The sequence below is a fragment of the Erythrolamprus reginae genome, chromosome 9 (assembly GCF_031021105.1).
Source record: "Erythrolamprus reginae isolate rEryReg1 chromosome 9, rEryReg1.hap1, whole genome shotgun sequence".
Classification (NCBI taxonomy): domain Eukaryota; kingdom Metazoa; phylum Chordata; class Lepidosauria; order Squamata; family Dipsadidae; genus Erythrolamprus; species Erythrolamprus reginae.
In genome coordinates this window covers 58,072,531-58,098,733 of record NC_091958.1, presented here as the reverse complement: position 1 = coordinate 58,098,733, position 26,203 = coordinate 58,072,531, and the positions used below count along the sequence as shown (strand labels likewise).

Below are 26,203 nucleotides of genomic sequence, written 5' to 3'. Positions count from 1 at the left end.
AAGGTCGATTGTACAGGTCAACAGGTGAAAAAGAGGCTCCACCACTGCCAGGCGTTTGCTCAGCCTTCTTTAGAAAATGTACACATATCTACAACGGAACCCTCCAGAAAAAGGGGAAACAGAGGTCCGGCTCCAGCCGGGCACCACCCATGAAAACGTCCATCCGACGCGGAACACCATCCCAGGAAGGCCAGTGCCCAAGCCGGGGGAGGGGGGCGTGGGGGGAAGCCAGCAAGCGTGAGGGTGGAAGGCACTCGGTGACGTCCGCGAGGGGCGCCATGGATATCGGGGGCCCAGGTTGTGTGTGTGTGTGTGCAGCACGGGGGGGGGGGAGGTCAAGTGAAACAGGAAGATGGACAGGCAGGAGAAGTGGGCCGTTCCGAAAGCAGAAGAGACATCGGCCACAAGCCCCCTCCCCCCCGCCCCCCTCCAGCTGTTGAAGGGCAGGAAAATGAGAGAGGCAGCAAGGCCAGGGGCACCCCTCGCGCCCCCCCCCCCTCGGGAGTCTTCCTCTGCCCCTCGGCCTGCCAGGGGGGGGGCAAGGCCACTCGAAATGCGAACCAACACTTTGCTCAGCCTCCCAGCTTCCGGCTTGGCCCACCATCCCGCGGTGGAGGTGCGGTGGCCGTAATCTTGCCCACCCGGGAGGCCTTGAAGCCTGTCCCAGTGCTGGAGAGCCTCCGCGGTGTGGCGAGAGGGGGGCCGCCTGGGAGAAGGCAAGCCGCGAGGAAGAGCCCTGTGGCGGGTCAGTCGATCTTCTCCACCTTCCCAACGATCTTCTCTTCAAAGATGGGCAGCACCGCCTCCTCCTCCTGGACCTCCTCAAACACAACGCCACAGTCAAACTCATCGCTGACTTTCTTGAAGTAAAACCTTTGAGACAGGGGGGGGGGGGGATTCAGGGGAGAAGATTTTGCCCCCCCCCCCCAACGGGACCGTCGGCTTTGCAGACACCCCACAGGGCGGCCAGTGGGAGGATGCTTCTGGGGGGCTTCGCTGTAGCAAGCCCATCTAAGAAGCGCCATAGCGCCGATGATGACCCCAGCCCAGGTGGTCAGAAGGCCGGAGCCCCAGTTGCCTTCGTGCTTGTTTGAGAAAAGGGATCTGTGCTGCAAAGCCAATTCACGCTCTGACTGTCCGCCTGCTTCACTGCCCACCACCCTTGCCTTTTGGGGGGGGGAGCGCCACTCTCTGAGCCATTCCCCGAGCATCACCACTGAGAACCACCATTGAGCCGTGTTGGCGCAGTGGTTAGAATGCAGCACTGCAGGCCCCTTCTGCCGACTGCCTGCAGTTTGGCAGTTCAAATCTCACCAGGCTCAAGGTAGACGCAGCCTTCCACCCTTGCAAGCTGGGTAAAAATTAGGGCCCAAATTCTTAGGGCAACGTGCTGGCTCTGCAAGGGGCTTAGAGAGGCTGTAAAGCGGGATATGAACCCGAGGGCAACTGCTGCTCTGGCTACTCTGCCCCTGGATCCCAGCTCTTCCCCCGTGGTTCTCCAGCGCTCGAGAGCTGTGGCTTTGCTCTGGGCTGAAGGGGGACTTAAGGGAAGCCGCGTGCCCCCCCTCCCTTACCTGTAATTCCCTTTCTTGGTCAGCAGCTCCTTGAACTGGCCCAGCGTGACCACCCGGCCTTTGACCAGGGTCCGGTAGGGGATCGGCTCTCCGCAGAAGTAATAGGCCACCACTATGTTCTCGCAGGGCTGGGAGAAGCCACCGCCCGATCGCTTCGGTGCCTTCATTCTAGGAGGCCAAGCAGAGAGTGGACCCTTGCCCGCCTGTCTCTCTCAGGGAGGGAGACACCCCCCCTTCGGAGGAGACTCGGGGCAAGAGCAGCCAGCCACAGTGAGGGCAGGTGGGAGAAGTGCTGCACCACAGGGGGCCCAGGGCTGGGGGGGGGGGATGTGGGGGGGTAGCTTTCTTGGGGAGAAGCCAAGGCAAACTCTGGCAAGACCACCAGCAGGTAGAGGTGCCCCCTTTTTGCACAGCGCTCCTGGCACCCCGCTCCCCTCCGCCTCTGGGGTGAAGACGTGGCCTCCTGCCACCCCCTGCCTACTCTCTCTAGCGCCCCCTCCCACATGATTCTGCCCTCCACAGTGTGGCAAGCCGAGAGCCACGGTGACCCCACTCCACAGCCCCAGCTGGAAAGCTGCGTCCAGGGTCTCCCAGCCTCTGCAGCCCAGCCCTGACCCTCGACCCACCCACCCTGGGCGCAGAAGCCAAGGCTGTCATGCAGACCCCTTCTCAAGCCCCCACTCAAAACAAACAGGGAACCGAAAAGGAATTTTAAACCTGACGGGAGTCCCCCCCCCCCCCCCCGAGAGCTCAGTCAGCCCAAATGACCAGGGCTCCCTGCTGGGCCATTAGGAGCCCAATCGGTGAAAACCGGCCAGGCGCCCCTCTGGAAGCTGGGTGCAGGAGAGGTGACAAAACACCACTGGGCCTGGCAGCGACCCCCAACCCCCAGGCCAGCTGGAGAGGGGGGGCCAGTTTCCAGAGAAGAGGGAGAAGGACCCAGAGAACGGGGAAAACAGGTTCGGGAAGGGGGCGAACGGTGGCTACCTTTGGTGCGGCCACCCAACTCCCCTAACAACCCCAGGAACACACCAGAGGGAGAAGAGGGACCTTAGGCGCCCTCTTGCCCTTGCTTCCTCTGACTGGGGATCCATCTCGGGGCCCACACAGCTTGGGGGTGGGGTCGGGTGCAGGAGCTTCACTGCCAGCCAGGAGGGCGCAGAGAGCCCCCGCCGGTCCCTCTGCTCAGCCTCCCACCGTCCCCTCGGGAGGTGCCCGGGGAGAGGAGGCAGCCCAGAGGGGGCGCTCGTGTTCCTGCGCTGAGGGGGCCCAGGGCCAGCTCAGTGGGTCCAGCCGGAGCTCCCTCCCTCCCTCCCTCCCTCCCGCTGACCTCTGCTTGGCTGCTGCCTTGCCCGGCCTCTTCTCCTCCTCCTCCAGCCGCCTTCGGGCCTCCTCCAGCTGGGTCAGAGGGTTGGGCGCAGGGTTGGGGGGCATGGTTGGGTCCTGGATGAAAGGGTGGGAGGGCTGCACCACGTTCCGGAATGAGATCCAGGGGTGCACAGCCACGGGGCGGTCGGGGGGAAGCGGTCGGGGCACCTCGTGAGCCGGTGGCTTCTTTGTACCCGATGAGCTTGAAGGGAAACAAACAGACGTTGACGGAGGTCAGCGAGTGGAGCAGACGGGCTGGACCCAAACGGCCGGACCCCAGCTGCCTCTCTGGAATGGGCAGCTTTGCCACAGCCCCACTTCCTGCCCCCCCTCCCCCCACCGGAGCTAGGCAGCTACAGCTGGTGCTCCCACTTGGAGAGGAAGAGGAAGAGGAGGAGGGGGAGGGGGAGGAGGCGTCCGTCCCAGTCAGGTGTGGGAGGCTGGGGGGAGGGGAAGGGGGGGAAGAATCCTTCAGCTGAGGAGGAGGAGTCCCCCCCTCCCCCCTCCCGCAGGGCCCAGACAGCCCCTCCTTCCAGAGCCCGGGAATCACCAAGGCCAGAGGTCAAGCCTGGCTGCCCGTTCTTAGGCCAAGCACCTGGGAAGGGAGCAAGGCCGGCCCAGAGCAGCACCAGCACCGGCCGCCCACTCCATCTCCTCCAGGCACTCCATCTCCTCTTCGGTCGGCCTTCCCAGCCGTGCATGGGGGGGACCCCCCCCCGGTGCCTTTCCCCTCCCGCGCCCGCTCGCTCACCTGTGGGTGGTCTTCCGGTGCCTGCTGATCTCCTTCTCGCCTTCTATGATCCACTGCAGGATCTTCTGGTTCCTTTCCAGGTCTTCTGGAGAGCCGGGCACATCGTAGCTGCCGCCTTCACCCTTGCCAGGGTCTGGCTTCTTGGCGCTCCGCTTGGCAGGCAAGCCAGCCTTCCCGCTAGACGGGAGGGGGGAGAGAGAGAGGCGGGCAGCTGACCTCTTCGTCCAGCCACTTCTCCCAGCCGCCCTTCCCGGGGACAGCCCGGTTCCTGCCCCAGCGCCCCAGCCCCCTCCCCCCGGCGGAGCTCCCACCGTGACACACACGCACACCCACGCGTCGGGGGCTTCGGACATACATCTGGTCTGGGTCCCCTCCTCTTCCCCTCTGCAGCACTCAAGGGCCCGCGTGGAGCCGTGGAAACTCCCTGGGACTCCCCCAGCCTCACCTACCTCGCAGGGTTGTGGCTAGGGAGAGGCGATGAGGGGGGAGCCACCCACCTCAGCTGCCTCGAACCCCCTGAGGGTGGGGGTGGAATAGACACCTGAGGAGCCGCTGCCCGACTCACCTGTAGGCTGTGGCATCCGGAGGGCCCAGGGCCAGGCTCTCCCCGTAGGCCCGGGGCTTGGGGGGGCAGCCGTGGGGGTCCACGCTCCAGGCAAAGGAGCCCTGTGTCCGCTGACCGGCCGCCTCCTCCGCCGCCTCCTTGGCCTTCAGTCCGGCGTGGTGGTGGAGCACGTGGTGGTGGTAGACGTGCTTGTGGTGGTAAAGGCTGGCGGCCTCCAGCTTCAGGCCGGCTTTGCTGCCGTGCTTGCCCTGGCCCAGCGGCTTGCCCACTAGCCCGCTGTCCGGAGAGCGAGGCGTGGGGGACTGGCAGCCGGGGGTCTTCATCACCCGCTGCACGTGCTCGTCCAGGATGCTCTCGGGGTCCTCCTCGTGGGCGTCGCGCGCCTGCAGCTCACCGTAGCGGGGTGGGGCAAAGTGGGGCACGAGCTGCGTGGGGAGCAGCTTGTGGGTCGTGAGGGGCGGGGCCGAGAGCAGGTCTGCGTCTCCCCCTTCTTCCTCCTGTCGCAGGACACAGTCGTCAGGCGGCCAAGGCCTGGGACCCCCGCACAGCTCCCCTCAAACAAGGCAGCCCGGCCGAGGCAGGGCCCTCAAGGAAAGGCCCCCCCGCCTGGGGCAGCAGCTCTGGATCTCCAGCTCCCCCCCCTCCCCGGGCTTCTCTGGGGGCCCCCTTCCTTCAAGAGCCAGGAGTGTGACCAAGGCGGCCCCCTCACTCACGGCTCGGACGCGTTTCAGGCGCTCCTCTAGCCTGGCCTCTGCTTCCCGGTCCCTCAGCACTTCCTTCAGGCGGTTGATCAGCTCGGCCGCAAACTTCTGGGGCTCCACGTGGATGTCCTTTGGCACTCGGTACGTCCGCTGCGGGAAAGAAGCACCGGTGTGCAACGGAACCCGGCCCTCCGTCCACCCTGGTCTTCTTTTGGGGGGAGGAGCAGGGCTAGGGTGGGAAAAGTGGCCTTTCCCCCGTGGGTCACTCTGGCCCTGCGTGGGAGCCCTTCAGAGCAGCAATGGCCAGCTCGCCTCCCCCCCCCCAGGCTTCATCCGCTTCCGAGGTCCTGCCGGCCCCCAGCCCCCCAGAGGTCGCTCCCAAGCCGCAGGACGTCCCTTAGGCTCTGGGAAGCTTTGACCGATCAGCCGGGAGGGGGGGCATTCGGAGGGCCTCTGCGGTGCCCTCAGGACTCGCTTGGGGGGCGAAATTCCACAGGGCAGAGAGTGGCCACATGAGGCTCCAGGCACACCGACCCAAAAGCTTCCTCTGGCACCAGAACTAAAAAATCCAGAGAGAATTTTGTTTGGCGCGAGGAGAGGGAGGGGCCCGGTTTGGAGGCCCTCACTCAGAGGGGGGGCTGCCTGCACCTGCTGGGAAAGGGCCTGGGGGGGGGGGAGAAAAAGGGGCTCCAAGGTGGGCTGGGCCCTCAGGCCAGAATCCACTTGCTAGACACCAGGAAGACCCTTGGAGACAGCCCCCCCCCGGGCACACTCGCCCCCTTACCGGAATGTGAGGTAGTGGCACGCGTCCGTTTGCTTTGGCGCTTTCTTGCATCTCTCTGCGATGCTGTTTCCGCAGGCGGTAAGGGGGGACCCCGTCTCTGTCGTGGGGAAGGCAGGATGCGTAAACCGAAAGGCCACCCACAGCCTGGACCCCCGCCTGGCAGACCCAGGGCCTTCCTCCCACTTGCACCAGGCAGCAGCAGCCCCCCCCCCCATTGCAAACGCCCTCCCACTCGCAACACTCCCGTTTCTAGAGCAGAAAGGAGCCCGGGTACATTTTTACGCGCTTTCTGGAGATGGCCTTTGCGGGCCTGGGTCCATGGTCAGAATAGACCGAGACCCCGCCCCCCTCGGTCCCCCCCCTTTCCAAATACTCACAGGCTGCTATCAGTCAGCGACATGGTGTCAGCATCACTGGACATGCTGTGCTGCTCACTGTCATTGGCGCTGGTGGCTGGTGCCAGGGCATAGCCTGTGTTGACATAATACGGGTGGCTCGCCTCCCTCCAAGGCCCAGGCCTGCCGAGAGAAGGACCCCACAGCACTTACGTCCATGCCGGGAGGGGGCTGCCCCCAACAAAGTCCATTCATGCCCATCAGTGTGAGGGGAGGACAGAACAGGGTTGCCTTGGGCCACAAGGTGAGGGAGGGAGGGAATGAGGGAGGGAGGGAGGGAGGAAAGGAGGGAGGGAAGGAAGGATGGAAGGAGAGAAGGAAGGAGGGAGGGAAGGAAGGAAGAAAGGAGGGAAGGAAGGAGGGAAGGAAGGAAGGAAGGAAGGAAGGAGGGAGGGAAGGAGGGAGGGAAGGAAGGAAGGAGGGAGGGAAGGAAGAAAGGAGGGAAGGAAGGAGGGAGGGAGGGAAGGAGGGAAGGAAGGAGGGAAGGAAGGAAGGAAGGAAGGAGGGAAGGAAGGAGGGAAGGAGGGAGGGAAGGAAGGAGGGAAGGAAGGAGGGAGGGAAGGAAGGAGGGAAGGAAGGAGGGAAGGAAGGGAGGAAGGAAGGAGGGAGGGAAGGAGGGAAGGAAGGAGGGAGGGAAGGAATGAGGGAGGGAGGGAAGGAGGGATGGAGGGAAGGAGGGAGGGAAGGAAGGAGGGAGGGAAGGAAGGAGGGAAGGAAGGGAGGAAGGAGGGAGGGAAGGAGGGAAGGAAGGAGGGAGGGAAGGAATGAGGGAGGGAGGGAAGGAGGGATGGAGGGAAGGAGGGAGGGAATGAGGGAGGGAGGGAGGGAAGGAGGGAGGGAGGAAAGGAGGGAGGGAAGGAAGGATGGAAGGAGAGAAGGAAGGAGGGAGGGAAGGAAGGAAGGAAGGAAGAAAGGAGGGAAGGAAGGAAGGAGGGAGGGAAGGAAGGAGGGAGGGAAGGAAGGAAGGAGGGAAGGAGGGGAGGGAGGGATGGTGGGAGGAGGAAGGAAGGTGAAGGATGGAGGGAGGTGGGAGGGAGGTGGGAAGGATGGAGGGAAGGAGGGAGTGGGAAGGAAGGAGGTTGGTGGTGAGGGTTGGAAGGGAGGTAGGATGGAGGGAGGGAAGGTGGAGGGAAGGAGGGTGGGTGGAGGGATGGTGGAGGGAGGGAAGGAAGGAGGGAAGGAATGAGGGAGGGAAGGAGGGAGGGAAGGAAGGAAGGAGGGAGGGAGGGAGGGAGGGAAGGAAGGAAGGAAGGAAGGAAGGGCAAGTGTATATTATAACCCAATATAACGATGCTCCCCACTAAAGACCTCTCATTCTTCTACAAAGAACAGCTGGAATGTTAGGACTTTTATGGAATCCTTGGTATTTTGTAACATTAATTTTTCTGCTTGCAGATGTTTCATTATCCTACCAGATAACACCATCAATGCGAGTAAGTGTGGGGTTTACTGGTTTGCCCCCACCTACTCGACTAAGGTTGCTTAGTTGGGTAATGAAACAACCGCAAACAACCAGACTCAGGAAAGACCTAAAACTATTGAAAAAGGTGCAGTAATGTTTACAAAAATCTTTAATTGCCTTTGTCTATTGAGTTTCTCAGGTAATATGCAAAAGGGGGGGAGAGTTACTGAGCTTGGCAGAGCCAAACAAGTCTAGTTTTTTGCAAACCGAGACCAACTGAAGCCAAGTTCTGATTCTTCATCCAGCAGCCTTTGCAGGGAGCATCTGGCCTCCACCACGCGCATGTTCTGTGCCTCTCAGAGGCCAGACAGCTTTATGTGGCCTTTGGCTGGCAAGGCAAGAGGCCTGGACCTCCTGGGGGGGGGTCTTTGAATGAGGAGAACAGCCTTCCTGAGCAGGCCAACAGGTGACCGGATCAACAGGGACCTGTCCTCCCCAGCTCCTCGCTGCAGGCACCTCCGCCTCCCCTCCTGTGGCCAGGCGCTGGACCGAAGCCTCCCTGGGCCGGGCCTCTCACCTGAACTCCCTGCCCTCGTGGTAATGCCTGGTCCTGGGGGTGGGCTGGCTGGCGGTCTCCAGGAGGAGCTTCTGGGTGAACCTGCTGCAGGGGGCAGACTCCGCGTCAGTGGCCCCCTGCCCCTCCTCTCCTGCCGCCAGGTCTTGGTCCCCTGTCCACTCCTCGTCCTCGTTCAGGGTGGGCAGGTACCCAGGCAGGCCCTTTCCCGTCCCGGACCCGGAACTCTGGTCGCTGTGCACTTTGGGGCTCTCCCCACCCGTCCTCGTGTACTCCAAATAAATATCCGACTTCAGGAACAAGGGGTAGGTGTTCTCCTCAATCATGGACTGGATTTCCATCTGGGCCTGGTCAAACATGGCCGGGTCGATCAGCTGCTTCAGCACACAGTCTTTGATGAAGCTTTTCGTGGCCGGCTTGACCTGCTGGGACACGATCCCGTTACTGTCCAGGATGTATTTCTTGTAAATGGCTTTGGCCAGCTTTGACCGCTTCTCCTCCTTGGAGTCGCGGGGCGCCAGTTTCCTGAAGCCGCTGCAGGCGAACCAGAAGTCCAGCAAGTCCGCGCAGCTCTCGTGTTTCAGAAAAGTCCGGAAAAGGTGGATGCCGTCCTGGTCGTCCAGCAGGGAGTGCAGCGACTCGGCCCATCGCAGGTGAGGCGGTGTCGGGGAAGCGCTGCCCTCCGGCTCGTAGCCCAGGTCCAGGTCCGGGCGCCGCGGGGTGGCGGTGGTCGGCGCCTCGGCCTTCCCGCCCTCGCTCTTCCCGGCCGGAAAGCCGCAGCCGGCGGGCCGGGCCTCCCCGGGGACGAGCTCGCCCTCTTCCCCGGGCACCGGCGGCCGCGGCGCGTCCTCCGTGAAGCCGCCCGCCAGGTCCAGCGGGAAGCCGCCCTCCGGCGCGCTCATCTCGCGGCTGCGGCCCGGCGCGCCGGCACGAGGGGCGGGGGGCTCCGGCCGGGAAGGCGCGCTCCCCCCGCGGCAAGCGCCACACCGAGGCCCCTTTGTCCGCTCGGCCGGCGGGAGCGGCGGTGGCGCCGGTCAGGCCGGGCACGTGGGGATCGGGCCCGGAGGCCGGAGGGGGCCGGGACCCTCAGCGGGGACAGGCGGGCGGGCGCCGCGGCCCAGGCGAGGCGGAGGCGGGAGCGGGGCGAGAAGGCGCGGGGCGCCGGCCCCCCATGGCCCCCGGAGCGCTGCCCGCCAGGCCCGGCCCAGCGCAGTTCGGGCGACGCTCGGCACCGCCTCGCCCTCGCGTCCGCCCTTCCGCGGCGAACGGCGGCCCGGCAGCGCCCCCACCGGCCCGGAGGACCCCGCGGTGGCAACGCCGCCTCGCCCCCCCCCCCCACCGCGGAGCCCTCGAAGGAGGGAGCAACGAAGCGGGGGGGGGTGTCTGTGTGTGTGTGAGAATGTGGAGGGTGGGTGTGTTTGTGTTTCATGTTTAATGTACACCGAAGAGGGCGTTTAATTTCGTTGCATGAGTTGCAAGGACAACAATACAAACGTCACTTAAAAGTGGTTTTTCTTAAACGCCGGAAGTGTTTTTGGGGGGCCGGGTGGGTGCAGGGCGGCTCCTCTGCCCCTGGCTTTTCCTCTGGTGGCTGCCTTGCCTTTTGGTGGTGCCGGCTCAGGAGGAAGGAGGGGAGTGGGAGGGAGCCGCCCCCGCCGCTGCCCTTGCCGTGTGCAAGAAAGGAAGAGCGCAGAAATGCGCAGCCTGCTACTCCCCTGTGATCCCAGGCCAGGAGAATATCCTGCTTGTGTGCATGCGTGCAGGAGAAAGGTGAGAGAGAAAAGGAGAAATGAGAGAAGGATGGAGGGAGGGAGAGGAAAAAGAGAAACAATTGAGAGAGAGAGAGAGAGAGAAAGGGGGCAGAGGAGGACTGAAGCGGAGCTGGGAGGAGAGACTGGGAGGAAGGGAAAAGAGAGGGAAGGAATGGAAGGTAGCTCTCTTGCCAAGAAAACTGCAGTTTGGGGTTTTTTTAAGGAGATAACAGAGATGGCAATAATGCATCTGAAAATAGGATCATTTATAATTTTGGATAATGTATTATATTTTCAAATTCAAAAGAAATCAAAATGCATGTGCTATTGCTGTTCATACAATCTTGCCAGCTTCTATCAAAAAGATTACAGAGAAGCAATTTTCCACAATTAATAACTTTATTTTGGGTTTGCTATTGTATTCAGTGAGAAAGAGAGAAAGAAAGAAAGGAAAAGAAGAAAGAGGGAGAGGAAAAGAGAGGGAGGGGGTGCGAGAGGGATCTATTTCCCATAAAAAGAGGTAGGCATGGCTGGAGGGGGGGTGTCCTGTGACTGGGTGGGAGTGACTTTGACTTGGCCACGCCCACCCAGGTTTGTGGCTCCCGGATGTTTTCTTTTCTGTGGAAAACAGGTCCAAATGGCTCCAAGTATTTAAGGTGGCAGACCCCTGGTATAGGGTGGTCTCCTGCTTGAGCAGGGGGCGGGACTTCCGAAGTCCCTTCCAACAATGTTAATATTACTGTTACATTGACTAATGAACAAGCCTTTTATTTCCTCTGATCAGGAATTATTATTATTATTGATTAGATTTGTATGCCACCCTTCTCCGTAGACTCAGGGCGGCTCACAGCAATAATAAAAACAATATACAATAACAAATCTAATCTTTAAAAATATCTAAAAACCCATTATTTAAAAAGGCATACACACAAACATACCATACATAAACTATATAAACCTGGGGGAGATGTCTCAATTCTGATGGCAGAGGTGGGTTTTAAAAAGCTTATTTATTTATTTATTTGATTTTTATGCCGCCCTTCTCCTTAGACTCAGGGCGGCTTACAACATGTTAGCAATAGCACTTTTTAACACAGCCAGCCTATTGCCCCCACAATCCGGGTCCTCATTTGACCCACCTCGGAAGGATGGAAGGCTGAGTCAACCTTGAAGTTTACGAAAGGCAAGGAGGGTGGGGGCAATCCTAATCTCCGGGGGGGAGTTGGTTCCAGAGGGTCGGGGCCGCCACAGAGAAGGCTCTTCCCCTGGGTCCCGCCAGACGACATTGTTTAGTCGACGGGACCCAGAGAAGGCCAACTCTGTGGGACCTAATCGGTCGCTGGGATTCGTGCGGCAGAAGGCGGTCCTGGAGGTATTGTGGTCCAATGCCATGAAGGGCTTTATAGGTCATAACCAACACTTTGAATTGTGACTGGAAACTGATGGGCAACCAATGAATCCACCTCCATGGCCTTTCTGACCAGAAGCAAAGCCTATCCCGCCTCAGAATATTTGGGGAGGGGATCAGAGACTTCTCTAGGCTGCCACCCGAGAGAGAGGGAGAGCTTCCCCACCCTGGACAGTCCCTCTTCCCAACCGCTCATCTTCCTCCTCGGGCTTCCTGGGCCGGGAGAGGCATAGCAGCAGGGGGTGTTTCGGGCACTGGCAGATGGCCTGGACGAGTTCCTTTCCCTGGCAAGCTCCATCCTCAAAAGGCAGCTCATGGGGCCCAGGCGGGGGGTGGTCAGCCAGAGCTCCAACAGAGTGGTCCCCGTCCCCCCCCGCCTGCTTACCGCTGCATGGCAGCCAGTTCTCCTCCAATCGCCACCGTGCTTCCTCCAGCTTGTCAGGGTGTTAGGAGCGAGGTTGGGAAACATGGCTGGGCGCTGGGTGAAAGGGCGGGATGGTGGCCTGACATTCCGGAATGAGATCCAGGGGTGCACAGCCACAGGGCAATCGATGGGAAGCGGGCGGGGCGGCTCATGAGTCAGTTGCTTCTCCGTACCAACATATTCCTGTATTATTCCCTTGTTCCATTGGTAGCTTAGTGGCTAGGTTAATACATGTGTAACTGTGCCCTTTCAGAAATAAGGAATTATTATTCTTTTCCTTTTGCTGCTCTGCTTTAATTCTCTTGCACAGACCGAAACTACGAAAAAAGAGGGTGATTTGTTTACCCTGGGGCAACGACTTTGTTCATTTCCTTCTACAATGCAAATACTTGCTTCCCTGGCCACAGAAGCAGGGAAAGGACACGTCCAAAGGAGCCGCTTGTCCCAATCCCCAGCTTTTCACCCAGATGGCTACTGAGGGAGCATTGTGTCAACCTCCCACTTGACTCAGTGTCCAAGCTAAGATCTAAGGTGCAAAGCCTTATCAGATGAAGACAAGAATACAATCTTTGCAGCAGATGAAAGAGTCTTTTTTATTGGTGCTGAGTAATAAACCTAGGGAACAAACGGGACCATGCAGTTAAGGATGGATGGCTGGCTCTCCCAAATAACAGGACCTTTCTCAATCCATCCTCGGAGTCACCAATTAGGAGCTAAGAAGCTTCTTGGTATTCAGTCCTGCTGCACTTGAGATGCATGGGAGAAAACAAAGAGAGCAGAAAATTCTTAAAGCCCAAATTAAATTTTCCTTCTTAAGACATCTGCCGGTTTTGGAGGTGTAGGATCAATTCTTCTGCATAAACTCTGAACAGGGGAACAGGGTCCTAGAGAAATACAGATAGAGGGTCAGTCTTACAATTGCCCTTGATTTCAACTAATAGCATCTCATGAGGACTGGTCTCGGCTCCGGTTCCAAAAGATATACTGAATCAATGGAAAGAAATGCAATGCCACTGGTTACTGGTTATAGGTAGGCAGGTATTCTAATCTAGGCAGGTGTTGCACAACCAAGGAACTGCAAGGACTGGCCCACCCACTTCACCGGCACAGACCCTCCGCGAGTGCCTCAGCCACTTACCTTCTTCTCCAGGACTCTCTGCTTCTCCACAGCTTCCTCCAAACTCAGCCCAACCCATTCGGCCTCCTCTTCTGGAATGGCAAAGTCCTGTAGGCAAAGTCCAGTTTGCTAAGCTGCAGCACAGCTATGACTATGGAAAAAGTACAGATATGGGTAAAAAACATAGAAGGAAAATCTCTAGCAGGGAAAGTTATGTGCCAACACAATAGACTATTGGAACGGAAGCTCTTTCTAAGAGAGCTGTGACTAGCCAAAAGTTACAAAGGTTGCACTTCCCTCTCCATTATTATCTTACACCCTATACCTGTTCCCAAGAACAGAGGGTGAAAAAAGCACATCCTGCAGCAAGAAACCACCTGTGGGCCTTCCTAGACACCCTTGCAAAGGAGAGTCACCTTGTATTTGTTATAAACAGCCTCCCTCTTGGCTGGATCGTCCGGGTGGAGAGAAGGGTCCTTGCGGGCCAGTCTCAAAAGCAAGGTGCGCTTCAGGTCCATGCCCAATTTGGAACACAGCTCAGACTTCGGGGTCTGTAAATGGAAGGGATGAGATGCCACTCTCTACCTGATGAGTGACAGGTGGCCCTGTAGGCAACCCCCTCAGTCAAAGGAGGCCCTGCACAGCCTCAGGTCACTGTCCTCAGGCACTGACCAGTGCTGGGAGCTGCAAACCTTTAAGATGTACAAGTCGAAGCCGAAAGCTTTGTCCATCTGCTCCAGCGTCCTCATGGTGACGGCAATTCTCAACCGCTTGTCTAGGATCTCGCTGTAGAACTCGCGATTGAACACCTGCGGCTTCCACATCTTCTTCAGCCGCCGCGAGAGCTGAAGGCACCAAGGAGCGAGATGGAGCCGAGCGGGGGGCCAGCGCCCCCGGCCTGCTCCAAGCGCCCAGCCGCGGACCCACCTTGTCGTCGTAGGCGTAGCGGTAGCCCGCCACGCAGCCCTCGCCGCCCCACAGGCCCTCCTGGCTCTCCGGGGGGAAGTAGACGGGCACCGGCACCGCCTGCTGCCGCACGCCCTCCAGGGGCCCCGGGCGGCGCGCGTACTGCTCGGCGGGCGGCCTCCAGTGGACGGCGGGGGGCGGCGCGGCGGCCTCCTCGCGCAAGGCCCGCAGGTAGTGGGGCGGCAGCCGGGCCAGGATCCCGCGCTGCAGGCGCAGCGAGTCCCACAGCCGCGGAGGCACCTTGTGCAGCGGCATCGCGCGCGCGACCACGCCGGAAGCTGCCGGGCAGGCCGCTCCCCGCTTCCGCCTGCGTCTCGTTGGAGCAGCCGAGCCGGAAGGGGAGGGCGGCGGCGGGCCTGCCTTCCGGGTGGGGCGACCCACCCACTTACACACACCCGCGGTCCGAGGCGTAGATGGGCGCCTGGATGCCGGTTGCCGGCCGGGGCCTCATCCGGGTCGCCTCTCTCCGCCCGGTTTGCTCGGATCACCCGCTCCGGCTGGATCCTTCCGACCGAGGCGGTCTTTTCTTTGAACTGAACGTATTTTAACTAAAGAGGTTTAATTAAAGATGAAAGGGCGCCGTTCCGTTAAAAAAGGCTTTGAAATGCCACAGGTGGCTCGGTGGATATTGCGAACTGCAGCTGCCAAAGCTTTTCCTGAGACAACGCTATGTCCGTGTTTGCACTTTTTATTTAAGACTAAGTTGATCTTTCTTTATCCGCAGCAGGGATCCCACATCAAGGCTGAATCAAGACTCTCTTCAGTGCAGGTTACCGCAAAGACATACACACGCACACAAGAAGTCTGACCACAGCACCGGCCAGCTACTCTGTCCCCAAAAACCGGGGACCGTTCGGAGACCTGACTCGTCTTCGTCCTTCAGGAATGAGCTCCGGTGGTGGTGGTGGTGCACAGAGAACATGTCACCGGGTCCTGGACCATCCTTGGCCAAGGATCCCCACGTTTGCTGCCCTACCGGAACCCAGGAAGGGAGTTTGCATTTGAAAAAAGAACATACCAGGAGTCTAAGTGTACCAATAAAGTGCTATTTATACCTGAGTTTGAACAAGCCCGTCCGGAATGCGAGACACTGCTCCTAGCCTGTTTTCATGGGTCAGTGGTCACCTTGCCTGTGAAAGCAAAGTGGTGGGTGCAGGACAGGTGCAGTGGGCCTTGGATGTTCCTGCTTTCAGTCCCCCTGAATTGCCTCAATCCCCAGCCATTTTCTCTGCTGCAGAAACACCTATTTCCTTGCTGGCCACAAGATGAAGCCACATTTCTCAAGATTCAGAAAGGCCCAGGTGCTCCAGCCAGATGCCGCACTGTATGGCTGACTGCCTTCTCGTCCGGCACAGCAGGAGGAATGGGGGAGGGGTCGCGTTCCTCCTGCCAAATTAAGTGATTCCATTCCGGGAGAGTCTGGCCGCTCCTTTTCCAGTCACCTCACTGTGTAGAGCTCCTCCTGGTCATTCCTACAGATTTGGTAACGGCACAGCAGTTTACGGGACCAGGCCCATGGGTCTTTCTGCTTATCTCCAGGAGGAAGGAAGAAAGCCACGCTGCTTGCCACCAGGATGTGCCAGATGCTATGGGTGTAATAGTAATTTTCAGTGGTTTCCATGAAGGCGTACACGGCTATGGCCACGAGTGCCAAGCTAGTCCCGGGGAAGAGGAAGAAGACCCAGCGCTTCCAAGAGGGAGGGTAGCAGCGGCGCCGGGAGATTCCACGATAGACCTGTGGGAGGAGAGAAAATGTGGCTTATTGGGAGCAGCCTGTTGCAGACCCTGCTCTTGACGTGCCTTGCCTCCCTTGCAAGAACAAAGCACTCTAGGGGCCAGCCGGTTGCAGGCAAATGCCTGAGGGGCGAATGGCAGCAGGCTCCCTGCTGATTACAGCAAGGGGCTTCAGGAAGGAAGCCCGGGAGGCAGCAGCGACATACCCAAATGCTGGCCATGATGGTGAGGGCGAAGACACAGGGGCCCATCATGTTCCACACACCCCTGCGGTCCAGTTGTAGGGACATTGCAATGACCAGAGTCCCCAGCACGCAGAGGACCTGGAGAAAAGCCCAAAGAAGGAGACACGGGGCTGCTTTGGAAGCTGCTGATGGCAACAAGGGATCCACCCACTGCCTCCTCCCTTCCTCGCCTTGGAACACAAAAGCCCAGCACAAACGAGGGCGCAGGGCCAGCTTCTTAGCCAACACTCGCTGCTACCACTTGTGACTTGTGTCGCTTACACTGCAGCCAAGAAGCGCTAGGCGATGGCTCGAGGGGAAAAAGTCATCTCTCCCACCCCATAATCTGACTCCCTCCCCCATTTCTTATGTCTCCCTATGTCTCCCCATACATACATATTTCAGGATTGGCTCGACCTGTGCCATGCACAGAATGGTCACCCAGATGGAGACAACGGAGCCCAGAAAGTCACAGAACTGCAACGTGTCGTAGTCCATAATGCACATCACAGCAATGCCAGGCTGGTCACAGGCGTGGTAGAACTGTAACAACATCAGGAAGACGTGGAAGTGCCCCCAGGAAAGCCGGCACCTTCAGTGGCCCAGAAAGGCTCCGATCTCCTCCCGGGCTCTGAAGCCCAGTTCACCCAGACAGGCCAAGGAATGGAAGCCAACTCGCCCAGCTTGTTCCATCGCAAAGAAATGGAGCTGCTCCACAGGGTGCATTCGACTAGAGAAAAATTTAAAAAACTTACTGTGGAAAAGAACATGGTGAAGGTATAGACGGAGGCTTCGACTAGGTGGTAGTGGCAAAGGGCCACAGCAATTGCAGGCAGGAAGGACAGGTTGCTGAGGGTGAGCAAGAGGGTGGCCAGGGTCTGGGTGCCTACAGACTGGGCCTTGGTTCCATCTGTGCAGCTCCAGCCAGCCCAGCCTGCGAGAGGAAAAGGCAGGAAAGACGTTGTCTACAGGAGGCACGTTCTTCAACTCCACTCTGTCTTTGGCCTTCTCTGCTTGGGTCCCTGCGTGTGCCTCCCAATACACTTGGCTCCGTTTGCAAAGCGCTTTCGGAGTAGTACTGGGCACCCAAGCAGGTAGGCAGAGGGTAGCTCTCCTTTCTTGGAGGAGGGGGCTTGAGGCTGGGCTGGGAGGGCTGGCAGCTAAATGCGCCAGGAGCCAATGGAGAGGGCTGGCTAGGATCTCCCTTACCGGCCTTGCAGATGCAGCCGGAGTAGAGATAACCATAGCGCCTCATGAGGCTGCACTGTCCGTAGGTCCCACAGTCATCAAAGCAGGGGGTCAGGTAGGCAAGCACGGCTACCTGGCCTTCAGCCTGATCACAGTCTCTGCAAGAGAAAGGAGGTGGGGCCCAGGGAGACTCCGCCAGGCGGCAGACCCAGCCCTGCTGGGAATGGCAACCGGGGGGGGGGGGAGCCAGGCCCAACCTGGAGTACTCACTGCGACTCCTTCGGGCAGAGCAGCTTCAGGGACAGGTACCAGCTGTCGGACTGCGGGTAAGGGACAATGACAGCCGCCTCCCTGGAGGACATGCTCACGTTCAGGCCATAGCCCTGGACGAAGGCTGCGTGGGGGGGAAGAAGCAAGCTGGAGAACTATCGGCCGGGCTGAGCGAGGGCGCAGGTGCTCCAGGAAAGGGGAACCTACCTGTCCCGCAGGCCCCAGAGCCGTTCAGGGAGAGGGAGGGAGACGCCGGGCTCAAGCAGGCCCAGACGGTGGCGTTTCCGAGGCCCACAGAGGTCTGCAATGACAACATGGGTCCCAGTTCTGAATTCTGGCAGGAGGCGCCCCCTGCCGCCCTCTGGGCTCCTTCTCACCTGGTTCAGCGCCAGGTTCAGCACCAGGGTGCCCCCGCTGTCCATGCCCGAGTTCAGGTCAAGGAGCAGCAGGGTGGGAGGGTCGCTCTGAACGGGCACGGTGGCATCTCCAGGGAGGCGGAAGCGCACAGAGAGGACGTCCAGGTCCTCGCGGACGACCGGCTGGTCACGCAGGCAGGCGCTTCCTGGGCCAGAGGTGTTGCGGCTGCTGCCCAGGGCAAGCAGGGTACCATTGAGGTGGCCCCCCGGGACCGGCATCCCCTGGCTCTGCTTCAAGCTCTGGTAGACGCCGAGGAAGGAGGCTGCGTCGCCTGGCTTGCATGCTGCAAAGAGAGGAGAAGGCCACACAAGCTCCACCACACGAATGGGCAGCCAGGAAGGGAGAGGGCCATGGCTCAGGCCCCCGGGGCTGTCAGAACCTGTTCCCGACCCCAGGCCTTCTCACGCACGCACGCACCTGTGAAGAACACCACCACTTGGAAGGACACGCTGGTGCTGGAGCCCCCCAGGCCCTCCACTGTGATCCAAAGCCACCTCCCCCACGGCGGGGAAGCCAAGACGATGCTGCAGGCCTCCAGGCAGCGAAGCACCTTCTGGGAAGGCCAAGCCAGCGCAGATGCTCCCACGGTGACCCGGAGGGCACAAGCCGCAGCCGAGCCGTTCTCCATGCACTTCCCCAGCTCGAGACGCATGCCGGCCGTGTACTCGGGGACGAACGCCCTGCAACACACGTGCGATGTAGAGGGAGGGCCTGGGGAGGCTGGTGGGTGCCCCCCGCCCTGTGCTACTCACTTGGCGTGGAGTGGCCTGCTGGTGCCCTTGGACAGAACCCGTTGCATGGGCACCTCGGGCTCAAGGACCGCGACGTCCAGCTGGCGCAGCACAAACAGGTCGGGCTGGAAGGTGTAGCTGCACGGCCTGGAGAAACCCTGCAGGCAGAAGGGCCACTCGGGGAAACTGCCCGGCTCCGCTCCTGCTCTGCCAGTGCCAGGGATTTGGGCTCAGGGCTCCCCCCTCTCCTGCCAGCCCCGTCCTCACCTTCACCTCAATCCTGCTGGATGCTGCGGGCAGGTGGGCAGCCAGGAACCAGTCCCCAGCAACCGGGTTAGTGAGGTTGACAAAAGTGCTGTTCTGCAGGACAGCGTCCAAGGCCAGAGTCTGGCTGAAGGAAGGGGGGACGCTCGTGTTCGCGGGGAACTGGGTGCCCAGGGGGTTGATGACTGGAGGGGCCCCGTGGCGGATGTGGCTGGAGGGCGAGAGGAGGGATCAGCCGCTGCCTCTGGCCCTAGGGACAGAGACCCCCGAGGAGCCCCCTGGCGCCCCCCGGCCACAGCCGCGGCAGAGACTCACAAGGTGACCTGCGTGCTGCCACATCCGGGGCCTTTGTCTCTGGACGCCTGCAGGAGCCACCGCAAAAGCACCGTGTCCTCAGGGACATGGAAACGGAAAACTTTGGCACTTCCATACCAACTGTAGAAGGACAGCGCCTGCGAGCTCTGGGAGAAATACTCTGAAAGGAAGACCGGATCTGAGAAGGAAAGAAGAGCCATCACACAGAGAGCCCCCAGGCGACCAGCCGTGGCCGCAAGCAGGTCCCGGTGGGGAAGGGGTGGGGGGCTACTGGTCAAGCACAGAATGGACGACCGGTGGCTTAACCTGTCCCAAATGCCACTGTCTCCATTGCAGGCCTTGGGTGGGGATTGGTGGCTGCTCTGGGGCAGTGAAACTGGCTGGCCAGCCCAGGAGTGACCTCGGAGTGACCATCACCCCCACAGGCCACCTCTGAGCAGGAAGCGTGTCCATCAGGAGACCTCTGAGAGTCATGGGAGTCACAGAGCACAGCCGTGCAGGCAGGCAAACAAAGCACAGCCTGCAGGCATCAGTGTACTGGACTTTGTGCAACAGGCCCGTTTCCGGAAAAAAGGGCGCAGCCTTCCCTCCCGCTGCCTGAGGGCTGGCCACGGTGCGGGCAGGGCAGGAGCAGCCGCTGGGGCTTCAGAATAAAGGCTCAAGGCTGCCCTGCACGTCACCAGGAACAGTTGCGCCAGGAAACGAAACCGGGGGAAAAGAACGGAGGAGGAAGCGAGCGCCCTGTTGAAGCCAAACCCTGCCGCCGCCGCTGCCCCCCCCCTAGACCCCCCCCGCAGTCGCCGGGCACCGGCCCGCTCTTTCCAAGGCCCCGTTGCCCGGGAAGGAGCCCCATGCCGGATGACCCAAAGCCCTGCCCACCGCCGGCCCGCCTCTTCAGCAGAGGAGCAGCCGCTGGCCCGCCGCCCTCAGCTCGCTTGCCAGAGGAGAGGCGCCTGGGGTGACGAGGAGAAGCCGCCCGGTGCGCGCCTCTGAGAGCGGGCGGAGGGCCGCGCCCGGTCCCGGCAAAGTAGCGGGCGCGGCTTCCCTGATCCGGCGCGGGGCAGAGGAGCAGCGGGGGATGCGCGGCTCACCCTCGGCGCCTTCCAGCGGCTCAGCCTTCTCCTTCTCCGGTGGCGACGGGGAGGCGCCGGCGAGGAGCAGGAGGAGTAGAGGGCAGCGGCCGAGCCGAGCGCCAGCCATCGCCGCCCAGATTCCCGACCTGGACTGGCCGGCCGGGGAAACCCGCGGGGCAGGCAGGGAGGAAGGCTGTTGGGCACGCGCTGCGGGCGGCGCTTGACCGGGAAGGAGGCCGGGGCGGAGGCGAGCGGGCTCCACCTTCAGGCACCCAGGAGGAGCGAGCGGTGGCCGGAGCGCGGGGCTTCCGCGGCCAGCTGGCTGGGGAGAGGCCGCCTCCGCGCCCACCAACTTCATGGCCGGCCTTTGCCCCCGGCCTTGCGGGATTCTGGCCGGCGCTGGAGCGGGAGAGGAGGGGCCGCCTCTCCGGCCCAGGAATGCGGCCACCGGAAGATTCCGCGAAGTCGGCTCCCCGCGCGCCCGCCCCCTCCCTCCCGCTCCTAACGGGCGCTTCCTTGCGCCAGTCATGGCCTCCTTTGGGGGTCCCAGCGGGAAGCTGAAGGTGGGGTGAGTTGCCAGCTGCCCCAAACTGATCCCCGGCGCTCGGGCCAACTGCCTGGCGGCTGAAGCGCCGAGTAGGAAGTGGCCGGGAATCTTATTTGGGGAAGGCGCCTCAACCTTTCCTGGCTTTCTGCCCTCCTAGACTCGGAACCGCGCATTTAAGTCCCCAGCTTAGCCATAAAAGTCCGCTGGGCGATGTGGGCCGGTCATTCTCTCTCAGACAAACCCACCTCACAGGGTTGTTGTGGGAAAATAGGAGGAGGAAAGTGCACTGGGTTATGTTCGCTGCTTTGAGTTATTTGTAAAAATAACAAGGGTGGGATGCTAAATGGATGATTCTGCCCTGTGTAGCCGAAGGATTCCTCAGGACCACTCCCTCCCTCCTGTGTTTGGCTCTGGCTGCCCCATGGTCCGAATCTTTGGATCCAATGAAAACCAAGTGCTGACCAACCTAGTGGAACCTGATAGGTTATGAATACCCAAGACAGCCGTGTCCCCAAAAGGAACAAGGGGGCTGCAACATTGGCAACTTTTTTTCCGGGAGCTTCTCAGCCGCCCAGGCCACGGTTGTCCCCAAGTTGCTTTTCCAAGAGGCCACGGGGCTTTCCTGGGTTTTCCTTCCACTCCTGGACTTTCCCTGCTGCCCAAAGCAGCCTGAGTGTCCAAGCTCAACTTCGCCACATCCCTTCTCTCTCGCCAGGAAGGCTGGTCTCTTCCTGGCCAGGTCCCACCAGAGGCATTTGGCCCCTTGGTTCTCTGGTTTTCAGCCCTGCCCCACCCCCACCCCCTTAGTGACAGCAGCTCTTATTTATTGATTGATTTGATTTGATTTGATTTGATTTGATTTGATTTGATTTGATTTGAATGCCACCCCTCTCCGTGGACTCGAGCTCTTCTCTAGTAGGGAAGGGGATGCAGCACAGCCCCGCAGGGTCTTCTTGGACAGAGGGGGGCCAGGCCAGGGGCACCAAACGCGGCCGCAGGTGTCGGTTCTTCTTTCAGGGAAAGAGTGGAGGGTGGTGGGGAGTGTGCAGTCACCGTTTTCAGAGCAGTTGTTGCTGATCATAGAAACGCAGAGGGAGAGGAGAAACCGGCCCTCGGTTAAAAACGCCAAGTCATACAGAGCTCTTCCAATAGGTCAAAGGGTGGCTTAATTTATGTCTCTATAGTATGGAAGCTAGCCAACTGCATCGTGTGTGTAAGTCATGGTTAAGGCAGTCGGAGGCGTTAATCATCAAGTCCAAAGGATCCAGGGGTGCCCCCCGTCCGTCCTCCCTAGACTGAGCCTCGCCTGCAGCATGGGAGCAACTGGGCCCCACAGGACCCCCCTCCCCCTGGTCCTTTCTCCCTGGAACCGGTTCCTGGTGCCCAAAGGGGGCGCTGTTCTAGTCCAATCCTCTGCTCAGGTTGGGAATCCACAGGCCATGGGATGGGGGGGGGAGTGCCCGTCCCATTGTTTCTTGAAATCCTCCAACGTGATGGAGAGCACACACACACACACACGTCTTTGGGGGGGAGCTGCTTCACTTCCTCACAGCTTTATAGGTGAAACGCTGCAGGTGGGACCACACTGCAAATACACAAGGACCGAGCTTGGTGCGCTGCCATGCCTTCCATCAGTTGGCACCAGGGTGGTTAGGGGTGAACTCTTGCACACTTCCTTGGCACGTTCGTGCAGTGAGTTTAGCTGGTGGCCAAATAGGCCCATTCTTCTTCTACTTTATCCAGTTTGCAGCGTCCCAGACGTTGGGTGGCAGGTCACCAAGCAAAGCTAAGGCTGCGAAACAACGTCCCTCTTCCTGCTTGGCCTGTGGTCTGGTTCAGCCTGTGGTGGGGACACAGTCCCCTTGTTCCAGAGTCCGTCCGGCAGCTTCCTCTTCTTTTCCTTCCAGACCGCCCACCTTGGATCCGTTGAAGGATCTGACCGAATTGGACCAGCAACTGATCCGAGGCATTTGGAGAAAAGCGTTTGACAATGCTGAAGAAAATGGCAGGATGGTCGTCATCAGGTACTGGCGGCAGGAAACGGAGGCCCTTTCCACGGAAGCTCCGTCCGGGGCTCAGGGGGAGTCTGCCGGGAGACCCACTGTGGGACCGGGCCTGCATTCTGTACGGGGGGGGGGGAAGTGTATCCCTTGTGGCTAAGGTTCATTTCTTATTGCTATACTTTCCTGGAAGAAGATTAATAATAAATAAGAGAATTGAAATGCTTCATTTAAAAAACAAAAGCATAACATCACAGAGACTTTAAATGACAACTGATGAAGAAGGGACGTGGTTCCTCCTGCTACAAAAAAGACAGCTGGGGATATTCTGGCTCCATGCCTGGAGGCTGCTACCAAAGAGACCCTCCCTCATGGCTCCTAACCCCACTGAAGACCATAAACATAAACCCTCCCCCCCCCCGTGTGACTTAATGCACAAATCAGGTGGGGTTGAGAAGATCATCCTCTTTTATGTCCTGAGGGTAAGGTCTTCAGCCGGACCCGAACCACACGACCAGCAGAGGAACCTGAAGCCCACCTAGCAGTCTGGCCATGGCCTCTTCTTGGCCTTCTGAGCATTCTAGTTCAGCCCTGACCAAGACCTCCACTCTTTCCAATGCCGGTGTTTGGGCTCCTTTGGTTGATAGAGAGGGTTGAGAAATCTGGTTTGCCCAGGTAGCTGGCCAGCCTGGTGAGACAAAGAGCACAGATTCTCACGGTCTCAAGGTTGACCCAGCCTTCCGTCCTCCCGAGGTCAGAGAGTTGGGGGCAATGCGCTGGCTTCTCTGTAAACCGCTTAGTGAGGGCCCTAGAGCAGGGCTGGAATCCAGCAGGGTCTGGAGAACTATGAGCAGTTTGGAGAACCGGCAAATACCAGCTAGGATTGGTCCCGGTGTTAGGTGAGAATGGAGACCTTGCAGGATCCTTCCCCTGCCGTGCCCACCGAACCTGTAGTAAGCAAATTTGGATTTCGCCACTGCTCTGAAGTCCTGTGAAGTGGCACATGGGTGCAAGTGCTGTTGCTGTTACTGTAGAACGCACAGCTGCTCCGTCCCGTCCAGCTCAGCACAGGGGAAAAGGGCAGCCGAGCCCAACTGGCCTCTGCCGCTTCCCTTCCTGCTCAGGTTCTTCACAGAATACCCAGAGAGCAAGCAGTACTTCAAGAACATCCCGACCGAAGGGGACCTGATGATGATCCCGGAGGTGGGCTTCCATGGCCGGAGGGTCATGGTGACCCTGAACCAGCTGATTGAAAGCATGGGTCACTGGAAGCAGGCTTGCAAGCTCATCGAGCGGCTGGTGGAAAGCCACAAGAACTTGCACCAGGTCCCACCAGGCATGTTCCAGGTAGGCCAGGAGGGGAGCAGACCCTCGGGGGTCTGCCCTGGGGCAGCTGAGGTAACTGCGTGGGGCAGGTTTCTGGCATGTGGTGGCCTGTCTGCCTGCCTGTGGTCCCCCATGATGTGGACCCCACGAGAGCATCTGCTGAGGGTGCCCAGGGTGAGTGACCTTGGAGGAGGAGGGTGGGTGGCTCCGACGGTCCTCTCATAGCTCTGCCTTTACCTAGTTCCTATTCCAGGCCATTCTCTCTGTCTTCCAAGATCTCCTCAAAGAAGAGTTCACGGAGGAGGCCCGCGTCGCCTGGGAAAGGTTCTTCCGGATTCTTCAAGAAGAAATCGAAGCCGCTTATGCACAAGAACAGAAGCTTTGAACAAGCCCTGACTGACATTAAGCAATTGGGGAACAGGCCCCCACCTCACTCTGCTCGTATTGAAATAAAATTAAAAATACATAAACGAAATAAAATATAAATAGAATTAAAAGAAATGAGGAATAAAATGCTGGTTATTTCTCCTCTGTGCTGTGCTGCTTTCCCCCAAACTCTCCAGGACACCTCAGGCCATGAAAAGATATACAGGTATTGTATTTATATTTATTTATTCGCTTTTTATGCCACCCTTCTCCTTAGATGCAGGGTGGCTTACAACCTTTTAACAGAGCCAGCATATTGCCCCCCACCCACACGCCATCCGGGTCCTCAGAGCCTCGGTGGCACAGTGGTCAGAGTGCAGTCCTGCAGGCTCCCCCTGCTGCTCCCCGGCTGCCAGCAGTTTGGCAGGTGGAATCTCACCAGGCTCCAGGTGGACTCAGCCTTCCGTCCTTCCAAGGTGGGTCAAATGAGGACCCAGATTGTTGGGGGCAAGAGGTTGACTCTCTGTCAAGCGCTTAGAGAGGGCGGTAAAAGCCCTATGAAGAAGTGGCATATAAGTCTGAATGCTATTGTAACTTTTCCCCCAGGCTTATATAGGGTATGTATGGTATGCTTGTTTTGTATGGTTTTATATAATGAGCTTTTAGATATTTCTTCTTTTAAATATTAGATTTGTTTATTGTATACTGTTTATTATTGTTGTGAGCTGCCCTGAGTCTTCAGAGAGGGGCGGCATACAAATATTATTATTATTATTATTATTATTATTATTATTATTATTATTATTATTCATATGTATGTGTGCACGAGTGTCTGTGCTTGCTTGCCCAGGGGTGGGACTAGCCCCAGCAGGATTTGCACCATGGTCCCCTGAGGCCTGGGGTTTCTTTATCCCCATGTGCTTGGCTTTCGTGACACATGACTTGCCCTCAAGGTGGGCTTCCATTGCCTGGGGTTGCTTGAGTGGGTCTCCTTGCTTTCCCACTGAGACAAAGAGCACACACCCCTCGCCTCTACAGCCCCAGCCAGGCAAGCAGAGCCAGCTCTGGAGCAGCTCCGAGGGTTTGGTTACAGGGAGAAGGCCAGCTTGGGGCATGGAAGACTGACGGCAGAAAAAGACCTCCTGGTCCATCTCGTCTGCCGCCCTTAGACTATTTTCTGTATTTTATTTATTTATTATTTTATTTTATTATTTAGATTTGTATGACCCCCCCTCTATGTTTATTCCAGGCATGTTTAAATTCAGTTTACCATTACCAACCACGTCTGCTGGAAGTTTGGCATGTGAGGTGGAGACCCTGCAGGCTTGGGGGTGGGGCGGGGGGGAGGACTGTGTTCCCATGACTGGCAGTGATAGGTGGGGGAGGCCCCCTGGTCAGGTCCAACAGAATGTGGTTGATGTAGCTCAGCTTCAAACTTCTGCAGCCCCAGAGGGCTCTGTATACAGCGTGGGGGTCCTGAGCCCAGGTGCTCAAGGCACCCCAGCCCCCTTATCCATGTGCCTTGGCTTCTGCTAAGATGCCACCTGGGCCAATGTGGTTTCTGGGTCTAACTGGTCAAGTGCCCAAGTTTCAGGGTAAGGTTACATGTGGGAGAGAAGCCACCTGCACGGTCTTTCTGGGGGTTGACCAGGCACACAGGGGCCCTTTCGTTGAAATGAGGGATAGTCTTTCCCTCATGCTGGGCGCCCTGCATTTCCTTTCAACATCTCTCAGTGACCCTGGTGCTGCCCTTGCAACCAGTGGCCCAGCCTCCCCCCCCCTGCCACGGCCCCTGCCCCTCCTTCAGCCCAGGGCTGGGCTCAGAGCAGCAGGGGGCGGGAGGAGAGCGCTGTGATTGGGGCTCCCGGGTTGGATATGGCCACTTGCTCCCCAGGGTCCTCCCTACTCCCCGTCTCTTGTTTCCAAAAGTGTGCTGCTGAGGTGGGGAGGGGGTTATTGTGTGAACTA

General features: G+C 59.2%; 4 protein-coding genes across 6 annotated transcripts; 1 reads left to right on the top strand and 3 right to left on the bottom strand.

The window, feature by feature from the left end:
• Window positions 1-54: 54 nt before the first annotated feature.
• On the bottom strand, window positions 55-9,031 carry AXIN1 (axin 1). Its single transcript, XM_070761577.1, has 9 exons — window positions 8,118-9,031; window positions 6,121-6,261; window positions 5,744-5,840; window positions 4,972-5,109; window positions 4,259-4,755; window positions 3,694-3,870; window positions 2,905-3,144; window positions 1,575-1,742; window positions 55-873 (listed from the first exon to the last, which is right to left on the bottom strand). The coding sequence occupies exons 1-9, from the start codon at window positions 9,014-9,016 to the stop codon at window positions 747-749; spliced, it is 2,484 nt and encodes an 827-aa protein (XP_070617678.1). The 5' UTR covers window positions 9,017-9,031; the 3' UTR covers window positions 55-746.
• Window positions 9,032-9,715: 684 nt separating this feature from the next.
• On the top strand, window positions 9,716-24,370 carry LOC139172438 (cytoglobin-1-like). The gene is made up of 4 exons (XM_070761594.1): window positions 9,716-9,884; window positions 22,451-22,567; window positions 23,668-23,890; window positions 24,145-24,370. The coding sequence occupies exons 1-4, from the start codon at window positions 9,868-9,870 to the stop codon at window positions 24,352-24,354; spliced, it is 567 nt and encodes a 188-aa protein (XP_070617695.1). The 5' UTR covers window positions 9,716-9,867; the 3' UTR covers window positions 24,355-24,370.
• On the bottom strand, window positions 12,266-14,085 carry MRPL28 (mitochondrial ribosomal protein L28). Its single transcript, XM_070761593.1, has 5 exons — window positions 13,742-14,085; window positions 13,507-13,659; window positions 13,231-13,365; window positions 12,836-12,922; window positions 12,266-12,581 (listed from the first exon to the last, which is right to left on the bottom strand). Exons 1-5 carry the CDS (start codon window positions 14,033-14,035, stop codon window positions 12,510-12,512), a joined length of 741 nt encoding a protein of 246 aa, XP_070617694.1. The 5' UTR covers window positions 14,036-14,085; the 3' UTR covers window positions 12,266-12,509.
• On the bottom strand, window positions 14,813-20,591 carry PGAP6 (post-GPI attachment to proteins 6). Of its 3 annotated transcripts, none has more exons than XM_070761575.1 (13): window positions 20,015-20,591; window positions 18,924-19,101; window positions 18,612-18,735; window positions 18,366-18,502; window positions 18,031-18,293; window positions 17,574-17,896; window positions 17,404-17,497; window positions 17,197-17,320; window positions 16,948-17,084; window positions 16,494-16,672; window positions 16,135-16,281; window positions 15,721-15,837; window positions 14,813-15,515 (listed from the first exon to the last, which is right to left on the bottom strand). In XM_070761575.1, exons 1-13 carry the CDS (start codon window positions 20,523-20,525, stop codon window positions 15,219-15,221), a joined length of 2,631 nt encoding a protein of 876 aa, XP_070617676.1. In that variant the 5' UTR covers window positions 20,526-20,591; the 3' UTR covers window positions 14,813-15,218. The 3 variants fall into 3 exon arrangements, with proteins under 3 accessions (XP_070617676.1, XP_070617675.1, XP_070617677.1); XM_070761574.1 differs by having other exon boundaries at window positions 18,612-18,819; window positions 20,015-20,589; XM_070761576.1 differs by lacking the exon at window positions 15,721-15,837 and having other exon boundaries at window positions 18,612-18,819; window positions 20,015-20,590.
• Window positions 24,371-26,203: the final 1,833 nt, after the last annotated feature.

What these genes read in the sequence shown, in the direction of transcription:
- PGAP6 (XM_070761574.1), bottom strand. Translation starts at nt 20,525, where the DNA reads ATGACTGGCGCAAGGAAGCGCCCGTTAGGAGCGGGAGGGAGGGGGCGG. An exon ending in GGCAGCACGCAGGTCACCTT is followed by an intron (nt 18,820 to 18,923) that starts GTGAGTCTCTGC and finishes CTCGCCCTCCAG; the next exon opens with CCACATCCGCCACGGGGCCC. An exon ending in TGAACCTGGCGCTGAACCAG is followed by an intron (nt 17,498 to 17,573) that starts GTGAGAAGGAGC and finishes TTGTCATTGCAG; the next exon opens with ACCTCTGTGGGCCTCGGAAA.
- LOC139172438 (XM_070761594.1), top strand. An exon ending in GGCAGGATGGTCGTCATCAG is followed by an intron (nt 22,568 to 23,667) that starts GTACTGGCGGCA and finishes CTTCCTGCTCAG; the next exon opens with GTTCTTCACAGAATACCCAG. An exon ending in TCCCACCAGGCATGTTCCAG is followed by an intron (nt 23,891 to 24,144) that starts GTAGGCCAGGAG and finishes CTGTCTTCCAAG; the next exon opens with ATCTCCTCAAAGAAGAGTTC.
- MRPL28 (XM_070761593.1), bottom strand. Translation starts at nt 14,035, where the DNA reads ATGCCGCTGCACAAGGTGCCTCCGCGGCTGTGGGACTCGCTGCGCCTG. An exon ending in CTGTTTATAACAAATACAAG is followed by an intron (nt 12,923 to 13,230) that starts GTGACTCTCCTT and finishes CTTTGCCTACAG; the next exon opens with GACTTTGCCATTCCAGAAGA. An exon ending in AGAGAGTCCTGGAGAAGAAG is followed by an intron (nt 12,582 to 12,835) that starts GTAAGTGGCTGA and finishes GTATTTCTCTAG; the next exon opens with GACCCTGTTCCCCTGTTCAG.
- AXIN1 (XM_070761577.1), bottom strand. Translation starts at nt 9,016, where the DNA reads ATGAGCGCGCCGGAGGGCGGCTTCCCGCTGGACCTGGCGGGCGGCTTC. An exon ending in CCGGATGCCACAGCCTACAG is followed by an intron (nt 3,871 to 4,258) that starts GTGAGTCGGGCA and finishes CCTCCCGTCTAG; the next exon opens with CGGGAAGGCTGGCTTGCCTG. An exon ending in ACCAAGAAAGGGAATTACAG is followed by an intron (nt 874 to 1,574) that starts GTAAGGGAGGGG and finishes CCTGTCTCAAAG; the next exon opens with GTTTTACTTCAAGAAAGTCA.